General features: G+C 43.9%; 1 protein-coding gene across 5 annotated transcripts in view; it reads left to right on the top strand.

Annotated features, from left to right (window-relative positions):
• Positions 1-24,000, top strand: part of TUBD1 (tubulin delta 1) — a 247,878-nt gene that overhangs the window by 193,973 nt on the left and 29,905 nt on the right. For all 5 annotated transcript variants that reach the window (XM_085649409.1, XM_085649411.1, XM_085649410.1 and 2 more), the window contains one exon: positions 15,758-15,898. In XM_085649409.1, coding sequence (XP_085505535.1) covers positions 15,758-15,898 — 141 coding nt within the window. The remainder of the gene's footprint in view (positions 1-15,757; positions 15,899-24,000) is intronic.

The raw sequence follows: 24,000 nt of genomic DNA, 5'->3' as shown, positions 1-24,000 counted from the left end.
CAGGCTGTCCAATCACCCACGCTACAGGCCTTCCCTCTACAGATGTGCCCGCCGCCAGAAATTGTCCAGGGGATTCAGCCGCGGGTCGCAGCACCTCTCCGCGGCCCTCCTCACCTGTGCGGCCGCCGTGCCTCCCCCTCTGACCTTGCACCGGCCGTGCTGCAAATCCGCAAGGTGGCAGCCAATCCCCGGGGCCGCATACGTCGTCCCGCAATGTAAAAAAAAAAGAGTAGCTCAGCACACAACTCAAGTACATATATTGTAAAAAGTATATGTCAAGATCAGTGAACATACAAGTATGTAATATATCCCAAAAGATTCACGATAAACTTCAGTATCTTGATGATGAATTTTTCTTTATTTTGTTGTTCAAGTGTTTCTGGTTTAAAAGTACAGCATACAATTCATAGCCGACGCGACGCGTTTCGTCCCAACGGGACTTCTTCAAGGCTATAAAAATATATATGCAAAACATGCATTTATTATGTACAAATAAAAATACATTAAAAAGACAATTTGTCATTATGGAATCAAAAGTAACTTTTGTAATGTTCCTTATTTGAAATATACATCCAAAACGTGAATCTATACAAGCTTAGGGATATATTCATGCAACCAATGAGAAGTGTCAACATTACAATAGAGGAGGATATAACAAAGATTTGCTTAGTCATTTCTGAAATTTTTGAAAAATTATTATTATATATATATATATATATTTATCACAATTGTTGTATATGTATATTCAGTTTTTTACAATTGTTGGAAAAAGGTTCTTAACTGTTTATCTGCAATGATTCAGCAAAATAGTATCAAGCATGTATTAGAATCTAGTAATCCCTTGGGGTTACACATACCTCACAAATAGTGCGTGTACAGTCCAATGTAAAAATAGATTTTTTTCTCTCTTTTTTTTCTTTTTTTCCTCTCTTTTCTACGATTGAATATTCAGAGTTCAGAAATCTATAGTGGAGAATATGGATTGATATGAGTATATTATCGTGACGGGAATCAAACATTTCGAAAATTACGGAGTATTTTTATGTCGTCGCAAAATAATGCGTGTCAATGCACGTGCCAGAACAAGATACCAATAAGTCTCATTCTTTCAGTATTGTTGGATCATTGTAACGAATTGACTTAAAGATATAGTAAACCTATAATTTTATGAGTTAAAACAGTGTTTAAGCAAAAAATGGCTCAATCGAATTAGGTACATAAACCATACCTCCATATTTACAAAGAAGCAACCTCTATATTAGTGTAATATAGGGGTAGAAGAATCAAGGTACGATAGCCTCGGCCCTACAGAAAAACATAAACATAGAATAAATTTAAATTCTATATATGATAATGGAAACTAGTTATTCAAAGATGGACAAGATGTTAGGTTAGAGACATAAGGCAATTGGTAAGGCCCTACAGTATATAAGGCCATATCTAATTATGATAATTATGATTATAAGGAACATTACAAAAGTTACTTTTGATTCCATAATGACAAATTGTCTTTTTAATGTATTTTTATTTGTACATAATAAATGCATGTTTTGTATATATATCTTTATAGCCTTTAAGAAGTCCCGTTGGGACGAAACGCGTCGTGTCGGCTATGAATTGTATGCTGTACTTTTAAACCAGAAACACTTGAACAACAAAATAAAGAAAAATTCATCATCAAGATACTGAAGTTTATCGTGAATCTTTTGGGATATATTACATACTTGTATGTTCACTGATTTTGACATATACTTTTTGTCTACAATATATGTACTTGAGTTGTGTGCTGAGCTACTCTTTTTCTTTGTATCTTTTGGGTTACACTAAATATTAGGGACGCATGAAGGTCACGTCCCTGGCTCTTTGCACCACATTTTTTTGCTATTTCATATCACAATACTAGTTTGACTGGTGCAGGCTTCCTAGTGCCCTGATCTTCTCTTTGCTTTTTTATGTCGTCCCGCAATGTCACCGGGCCGATCACTGCACCCGTCGCCGATAGTTTCCCGGGGGGGGGGTCCACAGATAATGGGGCGAAACCGATGCCCCGGTGCTGCCCTGGGCCAGAGGGGGAGCGCTGCGGGGAGTCACTCACCCGCCCACGTCACTGGCCTCTCCGCTGAAGCGCCACCACCGGAGAGCGCCCCGGCAGCCAGGGAACCCCACTACAGGCCGCAGCTCCCGCCTTGACACTTCACTCCTCACCAGCGCGGCCCTATCCGGCTGCCGTGCCTCCTCCAAGCTCGTCTCCGGCAGAGCCGCTGGGGGCCGGTCAGTCCCCCGGCCGCCGTCTCCGTCTCCCGATGTCTTCGGAACACCCCTGGCAGCGCACAGCACCTGCGGGCGGGACCAGGATCAACTCACGCCTCTCAGCTCCCTCTGGGCATGCCCAACGCAACGCCCCGGCTCCTCTGCCAGCTGCCAGACCGCACCCCGCACGCGGCTCGATCTCTCTGCCCCCAGCTATCTTGGGTGCCGCAATTTTGCGTCGGGTGTGTCCGGTAGTTGGTGCTACAAAATTGCCTCCAGGATCTCTTGGGGGTCAGGAGGAGTCAGGATAATTGCAGGATGCGAATCGGGCTGGACGGAGCTCACATAGCACACGTCCGCCATGATGGCTTGACAAGCCACGCCCCCTTGGTATTCAAATTTTGATGCCCCCATCACAACAAAATATTTTAATATATAGTTGCCTAAGCATTTTCGAATACAATTGCATTGGTGGTTCCAGCATAACTGGAGAACGGTGACAGGCGCCCTTTTCCTGCTGATCAAAACAAAAGGTATGCTGGTATAGTTAAGCATTTTGTTCAGTAGACATACTGAGGGTCTGTTTTCTTCTTTCATCATTTCTCTGATAAATGTTTTAGTCCCCAAATACAGCACCATGTGCCACCAGGAAGTATCACGGGGTCCAACCTGATCCCCAGCAACAGCATCATGGACAGCGATATAAACAAGCATTGGCATAGCCAATAGGTCTCGCTTTGGGGACCTTATAAGTGTTTAGCCATGCAACAGTTAAAGTTGTTGCAGTAAGGATATTGGGCTGCATAACTAAATACTTATAAGGTCCCAAAGGCGAAAACCTATTGGCTATGCCAATGCTTGTTTTAAATCATGGCTGGCTAAATTGAAGCCTAGTATACAGTAGTTAGGAAAATTAACTTTGGCATATTATAGGAAATGCGTACGGGAAAGTTTATGGCTCACAGCTAAGGGTGTAAAGTTTGTAATGGTAAATCCAGCAATTGGAATGCCAGTTTGCAGCAACCACATGGGTCATAACCTCTGCAACCTTACCTGTTCTTCCGACAGCATATTTGACATGTCGTCTGAAGGTTAGAGGTCAAACCCCAGTAACCATATCAATGGTGGGAGCGTGAAGAAGTGGAGGACTGGGCTAATAACACCAGCTGTAAATATGTGTAACCTGCAGCTTAAAGGGTCCACGAAAATGTGCAAATGGCGGAGGCGTGCGGAAATAAAACAGTGGGCTAACGCTACAGATGCAAAGACTTGCAGAACCCTGACGCTTACAGTTTTCAAACGGACATACTGTGCTGATAGCGGGAGCGTGCGGAAAAGCGACAGTGGGCTAATGCACCAGCAGCACAGAGCTGTGAGTACCCTTGCAGGTCATCGGTTCCTCCCAATAAAACACACGCAATGTGTCAGCTAGTTAGTTCAGTGGGTGAATGTTCAAATGCAGAAATCTCGGTGAACTCCGTAGAGTCGATGCACAAATCACACTTAGTATATAGGAACAATGCTAGTGTGTTCAATATTTCCAGTAAGTCTGCTAATGCCTCTGATGTGATATTTGTGCAGGCCACTGTTAATGGGCCGATAGTGCCAACATAGCTTATAAAGTGGACACTGCAACAGAGACCCATAACAACAAGAACCAGGAGGAAAGATAGACCCTGTACAAGAGAGTGATGGATACCGGCAAGAGAGACAAGACAGTCGTTGGGAGAAGGAGGATACTGCACGGCCGCGCAAAAATGAAAGCGATCGCGGCTGCGTGAAAGCGATCGCGCTAAGGCTGCGCTATTTAAAAGCATGCCGCCATGCGCGGGCGCGTGTGCGACGGGAAGACAAAATGGCGTGGGACTGTCCACTCTCCCACGGACACACGCATGCTGTCTGCATTGGACAGATGGCGAGAGCAGCCATCTTTGTCCATGCAAACGCGTGCATGAGCCCGCGGCGGAGAATCGATTCCAAAAGGTCTCTCTGACGAGAGCAGCGCATGCGCTGCTTTCGCCAGGCGAGACCTAACAACGCTCCCAATACACACAGTGAATGACTGTAAAGACTAAAGCAACCGTCAGCTACAGCAACAAAAGACCAGCTGGGCCACATTTTTGTGAGCATCTTCAAAAAGAGTGAAATGCCTATAGCGCCGAGACGCCTACGGGTATTCGTTCGCGCTTAACAAATGTCAAAAATAAATAAATAAATAAATTGCACTCAATAAAATTTGCTGTTCTACAAAGACCATAATGCATCTGCATGAGCTACTGGGGCAAAACACTGGATAGGTAAAAGGTGAATTTGTGACACACAAGTATATGGTCCATACGCTAAAGAAAGACTAGAAACCGGAAAGGGGCTATTTAAGCCATTAACACCACCTATGATGTGGTGATTTTATGGTGTTCATGACCCAAATACATGGACAGTGTTAGACAGTGGACTTACCCTAGTTTGTTGTTTTTAAGAAGTGCAGGATGCTGAACTCCATCAAGAACTAGCAAGGCAAGTATCATAAGTCTTGTGGTCAGTGGCTTCCTGCATTCCAGTAGGTATGTCTGCAAGGCTATGCTTGGAAACCTGGAATCAGCACTCAACGGAGCTGAAGAGACGTGTTTAAGTTGTTGATGGAAACACTGCAACACTTCCACTGACAAACAGGAGCAGTATCATGAATGGTCTTCATCTACAATACCCTTTACCTTCACAAACAGTTGTCACAGATGGCTCTCGGGCTGCAGTGAACACTTTGCGGACTTGCAAATTCAGGGATCATGGTTTTGAAAAACTCATATTGCAAAAACATGCTGAAGCACATTGCAGTGCATCTGGCTTTGAAATCCGCCTTTCCTGCATGAATGTCAGTCAATGAAGTCCCCGTACAGACAGGCATTTCAACAACAGTGTATTGCCTCAGCAAATAGTCTGGAAACAGGTAGAGGAGTCTCTTAAATGAAGCAAGGGCATATGGCATTGGCACCAACACTATTAGGGGAATGCATCTGCCAGGTGTCCAAAAGTACCAGGGACACCGCTATAAGCAGTCACATTGTAATGAAGTACAAATGGGTTATCAGTTGTTGAGATCCTGCTTGTCTAGACATTTTTACAGCACCAAAAGCTCAAACTGTCAAGATTTTGTATACACGTTAACAGCGCCGGGATCCCTGCGAATGTCATGGTTGTTTGAATGCATATAATTTCTTTATCTAGGAACAATTGTTTATTCAAGTCTTGCAAAAGAAGTGGTAAGAGAAGTGGTTGTTTTCCTTACAGATGAATTGCAGATCGTTGGTCTCCATCAATAGTTAGTTACAGAGGCAGATAAAATCGCTGCTGTGGTCGGTGGCTTCCTGCAATAATTCTAGTAGCTGCATGCAAGGCGACACATGAGGCTCCTGGATTCCACCTAGGAATGACTCACCACATCCCTCCCCACTTTGCATGTTGTCTTGCATCCAGTTTGAGTCATCCTCTGGGTTTGCGATTCAGAGTCCACTAGACACTCAGTCTTTGAGCCAGCAGCTGGGTGTCTGATTGGGACGCATACAGTATTGCTGGCTCCGGCAGAGTGGTGTACCGTAGATCGCCACTGACAGACTGGCAGGTGTTCGGTCTACACTGTGTAGGCTCCCTATGGGAGTTTGGGACCACCAATATATTGTTAATTTTGAGGGTGCGAGATCGGTCTTTCCCATTCTTTTTCACCTTCTCTGCTATTATTTAGTCAATTTAGGTCATGCAATGGAGCTTGTTCAGGGGCAGGACTTAATTGTTCAAGTGTTTCAGGGCATCTTCCCCTGGGGATTTTCTTCAACCAGAAAAAATTCTGGATTGCCATTTCCGTGCCTCTTACAGCCATCACCATTATCCCTTTTATGTATGTTGTGGTCCTTGATCCATTCTGTTAAGGGATGCAGACCTTTCCTCCAAGATGCCTGTCTTTTAATCGTGCACTGTCACCTACTTGTGGAGGCAGCTCTCTGATGCTGGCTGGCCTCGATGTTGTTTCTCTCTCTGCGCCACTGGCTTGCTAGGGCATTTAGTCTGGGTGGTTGTCACTGTGGAGAAGATGGTAAAGTGTCCCTAAGGGGATGACCAAACAGCAGGATCACCAGTGCATGTTGCGTAACAGTGTGATGCATTCCTGTAGGCTCTTTGGAAGTGTTTTAGGGTGCATTGCAGGTCTTCCTCTGGGGTTTCTCCTATACACAATGCTCTATTAAGCATTTGCATAAAGCGTTTAAGATCTTCAATGGCCTGCAGTCGTTGGGGCAGGATCTTGCGGTGACAGATGTTTCCTTGGTGTAAGTAGCTTTGAATTTCCTGCCCTTGCATGGGAGGGCCATTGTCCATTCTGACTTCCTCTAGCAGGCCATAGGAACTCATGTTTGCCTAGGGTGCACAAGTTCTCTCACAGATGATAGAGGCTAGTCACTGTTCAACTGACAGGTGGCACAATCACTGACTGCCTCCTCTACAGTCCTGTCCATTCTCAGGAACCACGTCTTTTCTCTCAGTCTGCCTTTAGTTTTACCCATGCCTTGTTGAGCGAGCATTTCTACGGTGTCTTGCAGTGATCGTGAGATTACCTAGGTGTCATGCTCAGTTCCGCACGATTTGTTCACATCTGTGTGAGGGTATTTCTGTACTGGGTATCATGCACTTGGATTGTGGTCACGAATATCTTCCATGCATTTTGTTGTATTGCTTCCTCTACTTTTTGTAGGCTTTCATTCAGCTGGTCTCTCTGGCAAGGTCCTTAATATACATGGAACAAGGACATGCAGTAGACGTCACTATTCTTTCATTTTCCTCTGTGGATTTTTCTTGCTTGTAGGCACACAGCGTTGCCTTCCTAGGGTGTCTGGACAGGTTGTCGGCCGGGTTATCAGCCCTTGGCCAGTATATAACCCTGAAGTGGTACTGCTGCAACTGCACTACTCTTTCTGTCCTCCGGGGAGAACCCTGATTTGTCCTGCAACATGTTGACTTATGGCTTAATGTCTGTGAGGACCTTGAAACTGTGCTCATGAAGGTCGAGGTGGAAATGGGTGTATTTCCACCTTATTGACGAAACCTCGCTTTAAATTTGTGCATACCGTGATTCTGCCTCAGTTAGGGTACAGTTTACAAATGCAAGGCTGCTCACTTGTTCTGTTCCTGCATTATAACAGTGCCCGGCCCTGCTGAGCTAAAGTCCACGACCAGTTCTGTTCTGAGGACTGAAGTAGGCAATTTTGGTGTTGTGTAGGTGTCGATCTTTGTTCTTAAATGCTGCGCCATGTGTTTCACTCCATTGCACTTGGCCTGGGATTTAGGGAGAGCCCTAAGTGCTTTGTCAGTGATGCTACGTCGGGATGAACCATCCACATTAATTGGCCATTTTGCAAAAAACTCCTAACTTCTGTGGCAGACTTTGGCGCAGGTGCATTTTTGAGATCATATGACTTCTCAGGATAAAACTGCACCCTCTCTTTAGAGAAGATCTATCCAAATAATTCTGCTTAATGTTTGAAAAACGTGCCTTTCTCCAGGTGGAGGAAGAGCCCTGGGTCCAACAGTATGTGCAGTGTCACTGTTAGGTGTCAGTGGTGTTCCTCAAATGTCTTTGAATATATCAGGATGTCTACTCTCACTTACAAAATGTCCACCAGCCTGGAGGGCATTTAATGTATTGCATTCTGAAACACATCTGAGGCAAAGGATATACCAAAGTAGACTTTTTTCTATCTTCAAAGCTACAAGTGAGTTTAAAAGGTAGTTATGTGCGGACTAGCTTAACCTAACAGCAGCTGGGGTAACTGGCATTAAGATGTGGTTTGGAAAACCATGGGGCCCCATTTAAGTCTGCTGTAATTTCATCCATAAGGACCTTAATGGGTCTCTTATGTCTAATGGCACAGTTGGGGAGCTGCATATCAATACAGAGTTGTACCACACCAGATTGTTGGAGTTTTTGTGTGACGACAATGGGGGAGAACCATGGAGTGGATCAGGACACTTTCTCTGTGGCATCCATAGGGCCACATGTATCAACATTTGTAATAGCGATTACCTAATTGCGATTTTCTGCGAATCACAATTAGGTAATCGCAATTACAAATGCATGAAACGCCAAGAGTTTCATATAGCGATTCGTAGAGGGTCGTAAATCGACTTACCTCATTAATATTAATGAAATAGGTTGTAATTTGCAAACCCCAAGGAATCACTAAAATCACGGGGATGGTGGCCTGCTGGGGTCAGCAGACCGCCATGTCTGTGATTGCTTTTAAATAAAGCAATCTTTTTTAAAAAAAATGATGCAGCCCGTTTTCCTTAAAGGAACACTGGTTGCATTTAAAAACTGAAAAATGAAAAGTTTTCTTTTCATTTTTTAAGAGCAGGCAGTGGTCCATAGGCTGAGGCTCCCGGGATGTGGCGAATGGACTATACTGGATGTTGATTCCGTCCTGGAGTGGTGATACCACGTGGTTTCTAATCCCGGCATCTATACACTGCCTAGATTATATGATCTTGGACAAATAACTTTGTTTCCCTCTGCCTTTGTGCCCTCATCTGCCCAAGACAGGAACTTTTAGAAGCAGGTTGGACTTCGATAGCCTCCTTCGCCAATTTTCCACGGCACAGGCATGTTTTACTCCTCGGAGTACCACACCTCAAAGTAATAACCGACCATGGCGAGGAAGAAGAGGATCACACAAATGTATTTGTTTGTAAAAGAAAAAACACGGAGCGGGAAACAGGGTGCTCAGTTTGCATGGATTCATGAGAGGACCCATAGTTCGTTCCCTGCCCTGGGCTTTAAACGAAAGTATAAAGGCAGGTGCTTAGTTTAGTAGCCGAATTGCAGGCTTGGATACAAACAGGTCCCAGTTTTTAATACCAAACACTGGACTTGTCCACATTGTGTAACTCCAGGCACGTCACATTTTCTCCCTATTCATTGATTCCAATATTTTACAAAAAGTCGTAATGTCTAAAACCAAATAAGAAATTGTGCTATTTAAGAAATGTCATTCATTCTATAAACTCGTTTACTAAGTCGTTCAGTAGCCCGAGCTGCAAAATACAATGTACAAAAAATTACATTTGTTATCGTGTATCTTTTAGACGGTTCAGTGACTAAATATCGAGGGACAAAATATCGACTTTACAAAAAATCGACACTAAAATATCGAGGGACAGAATATCGACTCCCTATCTACAAACAGGTAAGTACTAAAATATCGATTCCAAAATATAGACTGTCAAAATATAGTTAGCCAAAATATCGATTTTTTTTTAAATGTATTAAAATAATATAAAATTAATTAAATATTAAAAACAATTAAATAAAACATACATTATATAATATAAAATAGCTTAAAATGTAAACATAATATAAGTAATTTAAAAAAGTTGAGATTTTGTTGGATACTGAGAGCGTAAAAATTACTATTCCCACTCCAGTGAGTGCAACAGTAGGGAAAGCGTTGGATAGCGTAGGGGTAAAAATTACTATTCCCACTCCAGTGAGTGCAACAGTAGGGAAAGCGTTGGATAGCGTAGGGGTAAAAATCACTATTCCCACTCCAGTGAGTGCAACAGTAGGGAAAACGTTGGATAGCGTAAGGGTAAAAATTACTATTCCCACTCCAGAGAGTGCAACAGTAGGGAAAGCGTTGGATAGCGTAGAGGTAAAAATTACTATTCCCACTCCAGTGAGTGCAACAGTAGGGAAAACGTTGGATAGCGTAGGGGTAAAAATTACTATTCCAACTCCAGAGAGTGCAATAGTAGGGAAAGTAATGATTTAAATTAAATATAAGATGACATTAATTATCAATACTGATAAAAAGTTAATTAAAAATAATTACCAATTAATAACAATTAATAACCATTTAAAAATATTAATTATCAATTGATAAAAATTTAATACCAATTAATAATAATTAATTACCAATTACAAATTAATTATCAATACACATAAATAAAAAAATTAATATTTACTTTATTACAATTAATTTACTTCCCACCCAATTCCCCTACAAACCCACAACCCACTCCCAATAATAAAAAATACAATTCACATTATTATCAATTAATCAATTAATAACAATATTTTTGCTAATAATAAAAATTATTTAGCAATTCATACAAATTATTTACCCATTAATACAAATTTATTACCAATTATTAATTAATTATCAATTAATTATCAATACACATAAATAAAAAATTAATTATTTACTTTATTACAATTAATTTACTTCCCACCCAATTCCCCTACAAACCCACAACCCGCTCCTATTAATAACAAATACAATTAACATAATTATCAATTAATCAATTAATAAAAATTAATTACTAATTAATAAAAATAAATTACCAATTAATAATTATCTATCAATTAATTATCAAAACATATAAATATAATTAACATTTAATTAACCATAATTAAATTACTTCCCACCCTATTCCCCTATAAACCCACAACCCGCTACGGAATTAAATTACGCAATAATTAAATTACATAAAATTCATTTGTTTAAATGAATTAAACATACATTACAACAATAATACATAATTTTAACACATATATTACCATACATAACACACAAAAATTCGATATTATGGTAATCTATATTTTAAAATTCGATATTATGGTATTCGATATTTTTAAGGTCTATATTTTGGTAATCTATATTTTTAAGGTCTATATTTTGGTAATCGATATTTTGTACCCCAATTTCGATATTCTGACCTATCTATAGTTTGTAGAGTCGATATTCTGTCCACTCTATATTTTAACTTCGATATTCTGGGCAGTAGATATTTTGGAATCGATATTTTGGGTGTTTACCCTTTTAGACATGGTTATGGCATCGGTGCAGGACTCCATACGCGTACCTATGGTATATATGGCAATCACGAGATTGAATGTATAAATTAATTAATACATGCCATAGTTTGCAGAGCGCAGTGTGTAGCTGATGGAAGTGAGGGGCGTGGAAAGCCAAAGGAGACGAGCTCCAATTGCGCTTGTCCCTATCGTCTGACTTTCCAGATTCCCAGTTTCGTGCATTTCCCCGCGTGTGTCAGTGCACTGCCAGTATGTGGGCTTGTTCTGCTTCTGTGTTCACCCAGCACCGTGAGGTTGAGAGCTTCTGGGTCAATCTCTTTATGGAGCTATCATTCTGCTTACTTTCTGGTTCCACCTACCAAAGGGACTGGCGCCATGCTTAATTTCGAATCCTACTCACTACCGAGTTCTTAAAATACCATGTTTGATGGAAGAGTAGCTAATCCGTAAAGAAGGCACACTGGAGTGGATGCCTGCTTGTGCTCCGGGGGCACCATAGACTACGTGCTAGTACAGGAGCGCACTAGTCGGTCCCTCCTTGTGCCCCCGGGGCACTGTAAACTCGCCATTGTCCCGCCTTAATAAAGAACAAGTGGTGAGGGCACACACTCTACCAGGGACACTGTACATCTCCCCCCCCTAACGTGCAGCTATGATTCGAAGCGCACTCTCACCCACCCATCACCCACGTTCCCAGATAGGGCCTTATCTCACTTTAGAGTAGGGTGACTAACTGGCATGGGTGCAAATTCAGGACGGTGAGTGTAAAAATTCAGGACAAAGGGTCAAAATTCAGGACAAAAATTCAGGAAAGGAGGTCAAAATTCAGGACAAAATGTAAGTTTTACAGACACATCAGAGGAGGTCCCTCAATAGTATATAATTAAGCCCATCCATATCCAAACATATTCAACCATTTGCAAATCTATGCATCATGTATTCTTCCATCCATCATTTCACTCATCCATCCACCTTTTCACTCATCCATCCACCCTTTCACCCTATCCATCGGTACACTCATCCATCCACTCTTCCACCCATCCATCCATTCACTCATTCAGCCAGCCTTTTAGCCTTTCACCCATCCAGTCATCCTTTCACTTTCTCATCCATCCTCCCATTCTCTCTCCATCGACCCTTTCATTTAGCAATCCTTCCTTCCACCCATCCTTCTACTCATGAATCCATCCTTTGACCCTATTAGTCATCCATCCACCCCTACACTCATCTGTCCATCTACCCTCTTTCACTCACTCATCCATCCTTACATCCACCCTTTCACTTATCCGTCCATCCATTCACCCTTTCACAATTCATCAATCCATCATTTCACTCATCCATCCACCCATTCACTCGCCCATCATCCACCCTTTCACTCATCCATCCATTGAATCACTCATCCATCCACCCTTTTACCCATCCATCTACCCATACATCCATCTTTTTACATTTTCTCTCATCCATCCATCCTTCCACTCACTCATCCATCCATCCTTTCTCTCATCATCCATCCATTCACCCTCTCATTCATCCATTCACCCTTTCACTAATCTATCCAGCTATCCACTCATCCCTTCACTTCATCACTCACCCATCTTTTCATAATAATTATGAGCTGTGCCTTGCTCTAGTTCCTAAAGCAAGGGTTGGGGCGTGAAAGGGTTCACTATGCCATTGCACATAGGCAATCTGAATCATGAGTCATGCATGGTGCACAGTGCCAGGCCATAAAGTGACTGTGACATGGTGTTGTTTCCTGGGCTTTAAGTGAGATGAAAAAACTGGGGGGTCTCTCCAAAGTGTGGGTTTTATGTAATTAAGGGCGTGGCTTAAAGCACCCTAGCTAAAAATCTGTGCTTAGTATAGTGTACCGCCTGACTGGTATTTTGCCTCTTCTGTCATATTATCCAGATATAGAACACAACAAGTAACGTTACACTTCCAACAAGCCAGAACTTTTGGCTTTGTCGATGGTTGTTAATTGCATAAAATAAAAAAGTAGCAATCATGGCTTCGTTGAATATAATATTGAGAATGCATCAGTTCTAAAATGACGAGACTGTGAAAGAACTCTAGCCCCTTCTTTTTAACTTCTTTCGCATTGGCGTTTTTGCACATTTCTTCTGTCTGACAGAAGGCCCTGCCCTAGACAGAGCCTGGGAGAGGCCCACCACATGCTTTTCAGCCCAGACTGACCCATTGTCATTCTGTATGTGGCAATCAGCCGCAGACAGAATGACAATGGGCGGGGTGAGGCTGCTCTTGTGCTCCTAGGAGGAGTGCAAGGTGGCCCCATCAGGAAGTGGAAGCTTCATGCAGGAAACAGTGCTGTTCCCTGCAATGCCCAAAATTATGGACAAAAGGCGTCCCGTAAAAGAGATCCTCATAGACAACGGATGATTGGTCACTCTACTTTAGAGCACAGACGCCTCCCCAGCCAGGAAGCTAGCGCTGTATACAAAAAAAAGAAGAATTTGAAAGCGACGCACGAGAACACCCCCTACCCCTCCCCCCGGGCATGCGTTCGAGTCCTGTCCCGAAGGTGCTGAAGTTGTTCTTCTTTCAGGAATGGAACACGGAGAAGTCAGAAGACGGAGGAAAGAGAGCTACTCTGACTGTGCCGAGCGCCCAGACACAGTGGTAAAAAAAAGTGCATACCCAGTAAATAAAAGACACTGTGTAAGGCCGCAGGTAAAAGATCCAGTCCGGGTGGGCGGGGCCAAAAGGAGACAGGCCGGTAACAAGAAGGGACTAAGACGCCTCCTTTACAATGAAAAGCCTCCGTTTACCATGAACTATGATGCAAGCCAATAGGAATGAGGGGCGGGGCTTCAAGTCCCCTTCTCAAAGTGTATTGATGACAATAGGCCTCGCAGAGCGAGGAGCGCATGCGCGCTCCAGCGCTAGGTCTGCGAGACCTAAAAAGGAGAGCTATGCTAACCTCAAGTAATAAAGACTCTCTAGGACGCGACTGTGATCAGTGACTGAGGCAGCAGGCGACCTCTCTGTGAGCAAGTTTAAGTACCAGAGGAGCAGCTGCATAGCATGGAGCACTGCACTGGTGTCCCAAGGACAGTCCCACTCCTCGCAGGCCTTGTAGCCTCAAATAATTTCAGCACCATCCTAAGGTCCCCATGCCAGTCCTGCCAATAGCCTAGCTTGGTATCAAGTGGGCCTGCCCTGTTTGTTCTCTTCAATTATTTCACAGGAGCCAGTAGCACGGTGGGTGCAGTCAGTGAAACACGCTATTTAAATATTTGATTTATTCATGATAAACTCTGGAGGAAATAAAAACATAATCTGTCCACACATGTAAAGTACAATTTACTTTTATAATTTTATGATACCTGTCCTAAATTTAGAGCCATAAACACTAAATGTTGCATATTACTTATACCAAAGAAGGAAAATAATACGTTTCCTAAACATGAATATTAGAAAATATTAGAAAAGTGTGTGCGTCTCTGTCTGTGTCTGTCAGACACACGCCAGGTTGTGTCCAAAGGTGTTATTTACTACAGCACTCTCTAGTTCATTACCATTAATGTGGCTTTTACTATTTTACATAAATTGTGAACTCAACATAACGCACAATATCTGCCTGGTGGGGAGCTCATGAAAAATCTTCTAAGATGCCTTGTTTCTTGTGACTCCGACTTTTGACTAAGTAAACTTCATATGTTTAGCTATTCTGAGCTACTTTCTATATTGTTATACATATTATACAAAATAGATCAATTTCTTATCAGTTATTGCACTATAATTGTTTTGTACTTGAGGTAAAGTGTTACTGAAAGTGCCTCACATAAGGCATTCAAATATCACACATATGGACACTGAATGCATGAAAATGTCACACATTAGGAGGTTGATAACGTGGCAGCTATGTTGAGGGTCGACCCCGGGCTGCACACCACAGTAAGGGACACCCACACTTGGGTTAGTGGGTAGGGCACTGGGCCACAAACGGTTCATGCTCTGTTTATTTAACCCGTTGGCTGAGCCCAGCTTCCAGGGTGCATAGCATGTGGGATCCTCCTTATGTTGGAGCCGACTGGCTCTCTATAATAACCGTGGTTGTGCACGGAGACAGCCCTCCTCTTCATATGCTTCAAAACTTTGGATTGAGCTTGATCTATGCCTAGGTCTTTGCTTTCCTTTCAGAATATCATAAAAGGTCTGATGACTCACCTCTTACCATCTTCTGGATTCCTCTTTCCCATGAACCCAAGCCTACACCCCCCACAGTTTGTTGTAATATGCCGCTCTTTAGTTGTAAACGTGCATACCTTTCTTTGTAACCCTGTATGCTTCTCAATTTGCTTTGGAGATTACGCCTTTGCTCCTCTGGGCTAGGATTTGTATCTATAGGATGTAATAAGTGTAAATAAAATTAAGACGCTCAACATGCACAGACAGCTTTGTTGTACAGCCTATACAGAATGAGAACTTGGTAGTATAGCAGGTGTACGTCGTGGGGAGAAGCTAAGTTGGGGACACTTGAGCACTCTAAGTGTAAATGGAGAATTTAATCATATGGCCAAATACATGTTCATTTCTTTCATGAAAAAGACCGTTAAGCCTTTTAATCTGTATTTGTTTATCACTCCGATTGTTAAGGATGTTTAATACATATGTCTCTCTTTTTAGGCATTGATTGGCAGGTGCGGGCGCCGTCTTCTGGGGACCCTGTGGCAGGAAAAGTGTCTCCAAACAAGGAGCTACGGTTCAACACCTCCATTGCTAATCTGCTCGTCCTGCGGGGGAAAGATGTACGAAGTGCATCTGTAGGTGAGAAGAAGCCAGAAGGTCTGCTATTTCTGGTTTATGTACGAGTGAGCGAAGTTGACTTTCTTTTGAAACGTGCATGCTTTGCCACTCCAGCCAAAGTAGTGCTTAAACACTTGAGGTCAACATTCAAAGCTGTTTTAACATGCTGTCCAATTCCATACATTGAAACCTATCTTTTTAACACATGGTAGGTGGTGGATGCTTTTTCAATGCCTATGCTTCTCAAGGGTGAGGGATACCCTTCCAGCCTTGGTTTCTCATCTGTCCTTCTGGAGTTAAAACAAGTTATCTCGCAGCATTTTTTAGGACAGTTGGCAAAAAGATTTTGATTTGCTTCTTCCATAAGTAACCTTAAATGGCACTCAAAGCCACATTTACTCTCATCAAGCATATCCTCCAGTCACTCACTGCTGTCCAGTCACATCACCACATTCACAGTCACTCATACTTAGTCACCCACGCTCTATCTTAGTCTGTTTGTTACACTCACTCGGCCTCCTGCACAGTCAGTTAAGTACACATGGCACACTCACTCACACACCTCACTTACTCAGCTATCTACACTTTTTTAGGTCACACTCACCAAGTTATCCCTTGACACACTTATTCAGTCTCACTCCAGTGGTCACATTCAGTCTGGTCTACTCATTAATTCACACTTCCACTATTTGAGGTACACTCGGTCACTTACTGAGCACTGGGTTGCCCTGTCTCAGAATTACCCTCACTATGTCAAACTGCAGATGTAGTCATTCAGTCACACACTGATTCATTCAAACAATCTACTTCTGCTTTAAGGTAAATAAGCTCTTTTATGGGACTTCATCGTTCCTAGTGTCTTGCATCCATTTACATAGTTCAGAAGGTTTCGTTTGTTTCCTCAAAACTATCATCTCCTGATGGTGCATTCTGGGGTTGACACCAGTATTCTTGTGTAACTGAAGTAAATGTCGCTCTATTACAAAGGGGGGAAATGAGTAATCGCATGGCTGTGTCTTCACAGTTGTTGGTGTTTTAGAATCTGTGGAAATGATCCTGGTCCCTGTGTGCATGCTATTTTGTAGATACAGAAAACATGGCCCTTTTAGGATAAGAGATACACCTGTCTACAACTGGCAGTTGGTGGGCAACAAAACAAGCACCAGTGAAAACCCGAAACCTAATTTCTCATTCCTCCCTTATCCCTCCACCCCCAAAATGGCACCACACATAGTAAATCTCAAGACAGCACCTATCTCATGAAGGAGCTCTATGGCCCGTGATTGTCAGAACTTGTTACTCCGGTCATCTACTTAATTTCCAGCTGCACAGGCCATTAGGCGTAAAACTCAGAGGTACCTTGGTCATGCTAATTTAGTAAATTAATTCAAGAAGAATAACAAGGATCCGAAAGAGTAACACAGTTCTACTCCCTCGTGTTCCAGTACAGTAAACATATTTCCAAACTGAGGGTGCATGGTTGGCAAAAGAATGATGGTTTGGAATTCTCCCCCCAGTTTTTTCAGGTGGTTAGACTTATTGCAAGCATTCCTCCCATCACATCAGTTTTGTTGAAGAACATATTTTCCAGTGCCATCAGATCACAGAGTCAATATATCCATAGTCTGCACTACGGAGGCTTGTCGGAACCCCATAGTCTAGGATAGTGTGCTCGGCTGCACATAAGGACAGGGAGCACAACATGTCCCTCGGAGAAGATAAAGAATAGATCTGTCTGTTTGGTAGACCAGAATGATATTTGTGGGAACCCTTGGCAAGGTGGTGTTTAATAACTTGTCTATATCTCCCAGAACCATGTCCAAAAATCACTGCAGCTTCAGGGCGAGTCAAAGTAAGTGTAAAAGGAATCTCAGTTACAACACCCCCTCCAACTCTCTGGGAATTCGAAAGGATCCCAGGTGATAAGTCTAAGTAGTGTATACAACCTGTAGTACAGAATAATCGTCAGCATTTCCCTGCCCATTGCACAGGTTGCAGTCGTACAGGCTCTTCTGCAGATGTCATCAACTCCTTCTTGGATGACGTAGGACCTAGCACTTCCTCCCACCATGTTCCTTTCCCCCACCCAGAGTGGGACCATCAGAAATTTAAATATGTCTTATTAAATGTGTTTTTCATATTTATTTAGTGAAGATTCATCTTGCCAGGGGTTGAACATCTTTCTGGGGGACCCAGGGAAGGATCTGCAGGTGCTCCTTTTCAGTAAGGCTGTTTTCATATTTAATCTGTTTAAACGATCTGAGCAGCAGATGGCTGTAACAGTCTCTGATCCTTTTCCAGCTTTATTTTGCCACCTTGCATATGTAGCACTGGACAGTGTAGGGCTAAAGTCAGGGTTGTTAATGAATGATGTAATAGAGAAGGGTGTCGGTGTCAGCCCGTTCTTGGGGGCCGCTTTTTTTTTTTTACAAGCCACCAGTTTGTTTTTGTGACTGGGGAGTGTAGGAAAGTGCCCTTTTCGATATGGTCACCGCCACTTTTTGCCTGGTATTTGATGTGATTTTGACTAGAAGTTCACAAGGTACCTGTTAGCCAGGCCCCCAGTGCCAGATCTCTTTCCCAAAACTGCATTTGCTTACCCAATTGGCAATACCCTTAGTACCTTCTGAAAGTCCCTAATAAATGGTACCAAGGGCCTAAGGTACTAAAGAGGGTCCCCAAGGACTGCAGCAGGAATTGTACCGTTCTGAGGGACCCCTCACCAAGCTCATGCAAATTGCCACTGCAGGTTGATTGTCTTTATGTGGACAAAAGTGAAAACACAACATGGCACACAGGCTGTGCGCCATGCCTGCTGACACTGCATGCAGTATAAGTAAGTCATCCCTACCACAGGCCTCACCGCCCTAAGGCAGGGTGCACTATAGTACATGTGAGGGTCAAAGTTGTCTCTCCCTGCAAGCTGCTGAACCTCCAAAGCCTGGGAGGACTGCCAGCACTTGTCCAAAGAGCTGCATCTCACATCTGTGAGGCTCCAAGTCCACGAAAGCGGGCCAACTGGGCCAGCGTGGTCCCCTGACTTGAAGCCCACTTTGGGTCTCCCCATTGTGGACTTTCCAATGCCGCCTAAACCATTTGTTTGCAGGGCCCATCTTTGGGACACCACTGCACCCGTCGCCCTGGCCTGTGGAGAAGAGGACTGAAGGTATCCCCATGCCTGAGCATCGTGAGGTCTGAGCCCCCTCCCCCCCTCCCCTCCCCCCTCTGTTGGTTCAGTCTGACTCTGCAGCATCTGTTAACGAAGGCCAATCCCCATCGACTTGCATTGGGCACCCAATGCTGTTTTGCACCACTGCTCCCGGACCCCCTCGTGCCGCTGAAGGTGATCTGCTGGTGCTGCCTTAGACCTTGCCCAATAACACGCTTCACGTCCCAGAGGGCGGTCTCAAGTTCCTGCAAAGAACTCTTATGCCGTATTTGTTTTTCCTTCAGTAGGATAACAATGGTGCCTCTGAAATTGGCGTGGATCTCCTTATAGAGTCATGTGCATCATTTATTGCCTGTTGGGCGTATTTGCAGATGTCGGACACTCCTTTCTGATAAGCCTAAGATTGCTCAACCTTACTACCCCCTAAAAGAGCACCTTGGGATTGCTAGAGCAAGCTCCTGTCCACTCGTAATGGAATACCCAGACTCTTTACACAGTCTTACTCGTCTTGATATACTATATAAAGAGCCAGCTTCCTACATTGGTGGTGCAGCGGTGGGATACAAGACTCGACGTCTGCTGTACCACATGGGTAATAATTGATTCCACTAAAGAATCCGAAATTGTCTTCAGCTTCCATCATTTTTTCTGATTTTTAATTTTTTTTTAAAACATAGCTGTAAAGGCCTTGTGTTAAGTCCCATGGTGAAACTGTTTAGAATTTAAAACATATTTAAGTTAGTTAGGCCTTTAGAAAGTACTTAGAATTTTTGGTAGTTTTCTGAAAAGGTCCCAACTACTTTAATACCATGTCTGAGGCAGGTCCTTCCCAGGAGCTCAACGTGGGACCCTACGAGAAGCTTAAGTTGGACTGACTTAAGTCCCTCTGCCAAGCATGGAACCTTCCCATGGGACCTAGACCTAATAAGGCACAACTGTAAAAACTGCTCGCAGATAATGCTATATCCATGGCCGAGGAAGGAGCCCCTACTGAGAGAGGGAAAGAGGACCCTGAAGGGGTTGAAGTCGATAATGATTCCAACAGTGGCCCTACTGATAACAATACCACTGGTGGTACTACCAGTAGTGCGCCAGAAGACTTAGAGAGTGAAGATGCTGATCTGTCTAGCGAAGAGGATAGTCTTATAGGTCAAACTCTTAGCTATAGAAAAAGAAAGAGCTGAGCTGGGCCTAGAACCCTTCTCTGGTGGCTGGAAATAAAGTGGGAGAAAGAAGAAGCTTTTGACCATAAGATCCACAAAGTTGTTTACTGAGGGTGATGATATTATCAAATGGTTTACAGCCTTTGAGAGGGCTTGTAAAATGAGGCAGCTCAGCCAACAGTTTTGGGGCTCTCTTCTCTGGGAGCTGTTCTCCGGAAATCGTGGGGATAGGCTCCTGACTCTGAATGTTTTGTTATGTTAGAGCTTTATAGAACGCATGGTTACTCCAATTTGGCCTGTCCCTGCTCTAGATTGCAGCTGCGAGCCTAGTAAGTGAGCCCTCTAAAATGATGCAGATGCTGAGTCCTAGGACCTCATGAAGGATATCCTGCTTACAGGATCAGGATTCTGGGGGACTTGAAAAATCCTGAGTCAGACCTTGGTTGATTTTGTAGACTTTACCGTGAAAACACTAGGTGGCGGGTTGAAGAGAAACAATGTGCAAGACTATGATGGGCTTTACAATCTTATTATGAAAGAGCATCTGTTGAGTAATTGTGTTCCTGAGAAATTACATCAGGACCTGGTAGACTTAGGTCCACTTTCTCTTCAAGATTTAAGGAAGAAGGCAGACCATGCGGTCAAGACAAGGGTAACCAAGACAACTCATGGTGGGGGTGACCAAAAGGAAGTCGTCGATAATCCCTCCCAAGGGAAAGATGGTGACCAGTCAAAAAACAACACCCAAGAGTCTTCGCAAGCCCCCATAACTCTGTTCAGGACGGTGGGCCTGAGGCAATACACAGTTTAAGTGTGGGTACCAGGGCAAGAACTGGTATTCCATGTAGGGCTTGGTGCTTTAATTGCAAGGCCAGTGGGCACCAAACAAAAGACCCTAGCTGTCCCTACAAAAAGAGTCCCCCTAGTGTCCCTGCACTAAATGCCGTGCAAGTCTCCAGATGGGATACCAGGTGAGTCCTGACCATGTGAGAGAGCTCGACTAAGCAACTTTAGTCTCAGAGGGTGGGTGGATGTAGCTGCCCTGGCTGTCTGTCCTATTAACATGGAAAAATACAAACAACAGCCTCATATAAATGGGATCAGAGTTGTAGCCCTGAGGGATACAGGTGCAAGTGTCGCCATGGTGACCGAAAAACTGGTATCCCCCGGACAATATCTGACTGGTGAGACATTCACAGTTCTTAATGTTGACAATCAGGCACAGGTCCATCCCATGGTGAAGATGTTCTTAGAATGGGCAGGGGTTACAGGCCAAAAGAAGGTGGTGGTATCCTCTGCAATTCCTGTAGATTGTCTGCTAGGCAATGATCTGGAGATCTCAACACAGACACACACAGCTATGCTCCGTATACCTGAATGGGTGTGTTTCAAAAACAAGAGCACCATGCAAAGCCTTGGATGAAAAAGAGGAGTTGGAGTCTGGAAGAATGGCCTAACCCTCTAAGATAAAAGGCAAGAAGACAGGAAAACAAACTTCAAATCAGCCACAAGCTCAGGTCTCTTTTCCTCAGAGAGCGGACCTGTCGGCCCCAGAGGGAATTGAACCAGAGGAACTTGGGTCTCACACGCCAGAGCTCCTGGGTTCAGGGAGACCCTCTAGGGAAGAGCTGTACTAGGGGCTGAGGACATGTCCTACTCTTGAAAGCCTGAGACAGCAAGCTACTGATCAGGAAAAAGGAGATGTCTGTGGCCCCCTCAGAACCTATTGGGAAGAGGGGACTCCTCTACACTGAGGCCAGAGATACCAAACCTGATGCAATGAAGAGAGTGGTAGTTCCTCTGATTATATAGAGAGTTCTTACTCACTTTGGCTTATGACATCCCCTTAGCTGGGCATCTTGGCCATGCCAAAACTTGAAGTAGGTTAGTTACTCACTTCTACTGTCTAAGTATGTCCTAAAAGGTGAAGGAGTTTTGCCACTCCTATGCCACCTGCCAAGCCAGTGGTAAAGCAGGTGGCCACCCAAAGGCCACATTAATTCGACTTCTAGTGGTTGGGTTTCCCTTTGAAAGGTTGAGGTTGTCGGTCTCCTAGACCCTCCAGCAGCATCAGGGAGCAGATTTTTACTGGTGGTGGTGGATCACGCCACAAGATACCCCGAAGCAATACCCCTTAGGACTACTACTGCTCCTGCCATGGCTAGGACCCTCATTGGTATCTTTTCCAGAGTGAGTTTCCCTAAGAAGGTGGTGTCAAACAGAGGTTCCATCTTCATGCCTGGGTACCTACATGGGGGCTGAATGTGGGGTGGCATACAAGTTTACCACCCCATATCACCCGCAAACAAATGGTTTAGTTGAGAGATTCAAGAAAACCATGAAAAGTATGATTGGTTGACTCCTTAAAAAACTCCAAATGAGATGGGATGTTTTACTGCCATGCATACTTTTCAGCTACAGAGAAGTACCACAGAAGGGAGTAGTGTCTTCCTCCTTTGAACTTCTGTTTGGTCATACTGTACAGGGACCATTGTGTCTGGTGAAGGAAGGCTGGAAGAGACCTATCAAAGAGCTTAAGCAAGCCATAGTGGACTGTGTACTCGGTTTTCGTTGCAAAATGGCTGAATACAACTCTCTGACTTCCTTGAATCCAATAATCACCTCCATGATTCACAATCAGGATTTAGGGCTGGTTATAGCACGGAAACTGCTCTACTGGAAGTCACCGAGTCGATCCGTGAAACCCTGGATCAAGGCAGATGTGCAATGCTGGTTTTGTTGGACCTATCTGCAGCGTTCGACACGGTTTCCCATGAGATTCTCCTACATAGATTACACCGAATAGGAGTGACTGGGACCGTGTTGAATTGGTTTCAGTCTTTCTTGGAGGGGAGGTCACAACAGGTTGCCATACACCCTCATGTTTCCAGTTCTAGATCCTTGGCGCAGGGGGTGCCACAGGGCTCGGCATTGAGTCGACGCTCTTCAATGTCTATCTCGCACCCCTTGCTGCCATCATTGAGAAATGGGGGGTACGAGTTGTCTCGTATGCAGACGACACGCAGCTGATCTTCTCCTTTAAGGAAAATAGTGACATAGCTTTTATTAACTTTAAGCAATGCCTATTAAACATCTCCTCCTGGATGACTGAAAATTGTCTTAAGCTAAATGCTGATAAGACGGAGGTACTATTCTTCAACCAACCTTCTCCTCCCCGGACGGAGCTGTGGTGGCCAGCAGAACTGAACCCGCCCCCAACACCGGTAACGGCAGCTAGGAATCTAGGGGTCAGGTTTGACTCGCAACTGTCTGGCAAGGCTCAAGTCATGCATATCTCCTCCCAATGCTTTTGGAGATTGAAGACACTTAGAAGATTCCTACGCTTCCTTCCTATGAACTGTAGGAAGGCAGTGGTGCATGCCCTTATTACTTCCCAACTCGACTACGCCAACAGTTTGTATATTGGCCTTCCGGATTACTTGATGGGTAGACTGCAGCGTATCCAAAACGCTGCAGCCAGGCTGTTGAGGAATGTGCCTTTACGGTATCATATCTCGCCTCATCTGCAAAGCCTGCACTGGTTGCCGGTAAGGAAAAGAGTGCAGTTCAAGGCCCTTGTCTTGGCTCACAAAGCAACGAGAGGGGTTGGCCCCTACTATCTGAGACAGAGACTTCAGAAATATCTTCCCTCAAGAACTCTCAGATCCTGCAACCAAAATCTCTTAATCACTCCGAGGTTTAGAAAGGCTTGGACAGGTGGGCGTGCTTTCTCAGTGAAAACTACAATGTTATGGAACACCCTACCCAATGATCTCAGACAGCTGGACAGG

This window comes from Triturus cristatus, chromosome 3_2, assembly GCF_964204655.1.
Source record: "Triturus cristatus chromosome 3_2, aTriCri1.1, whole genome shotgun sequence".
NCBI classification, from domain to species: Eukaryota; Metazoa; Chordata; class Amphibia; order Caudata; family Salamandridae; genus Triturus; species Triturus cristatus.
The sequence above is the reverse complement of the archived record's forward strand: the minus strand, read 5'-3'. Positions and strand labels throughout refer to the sequence as shown.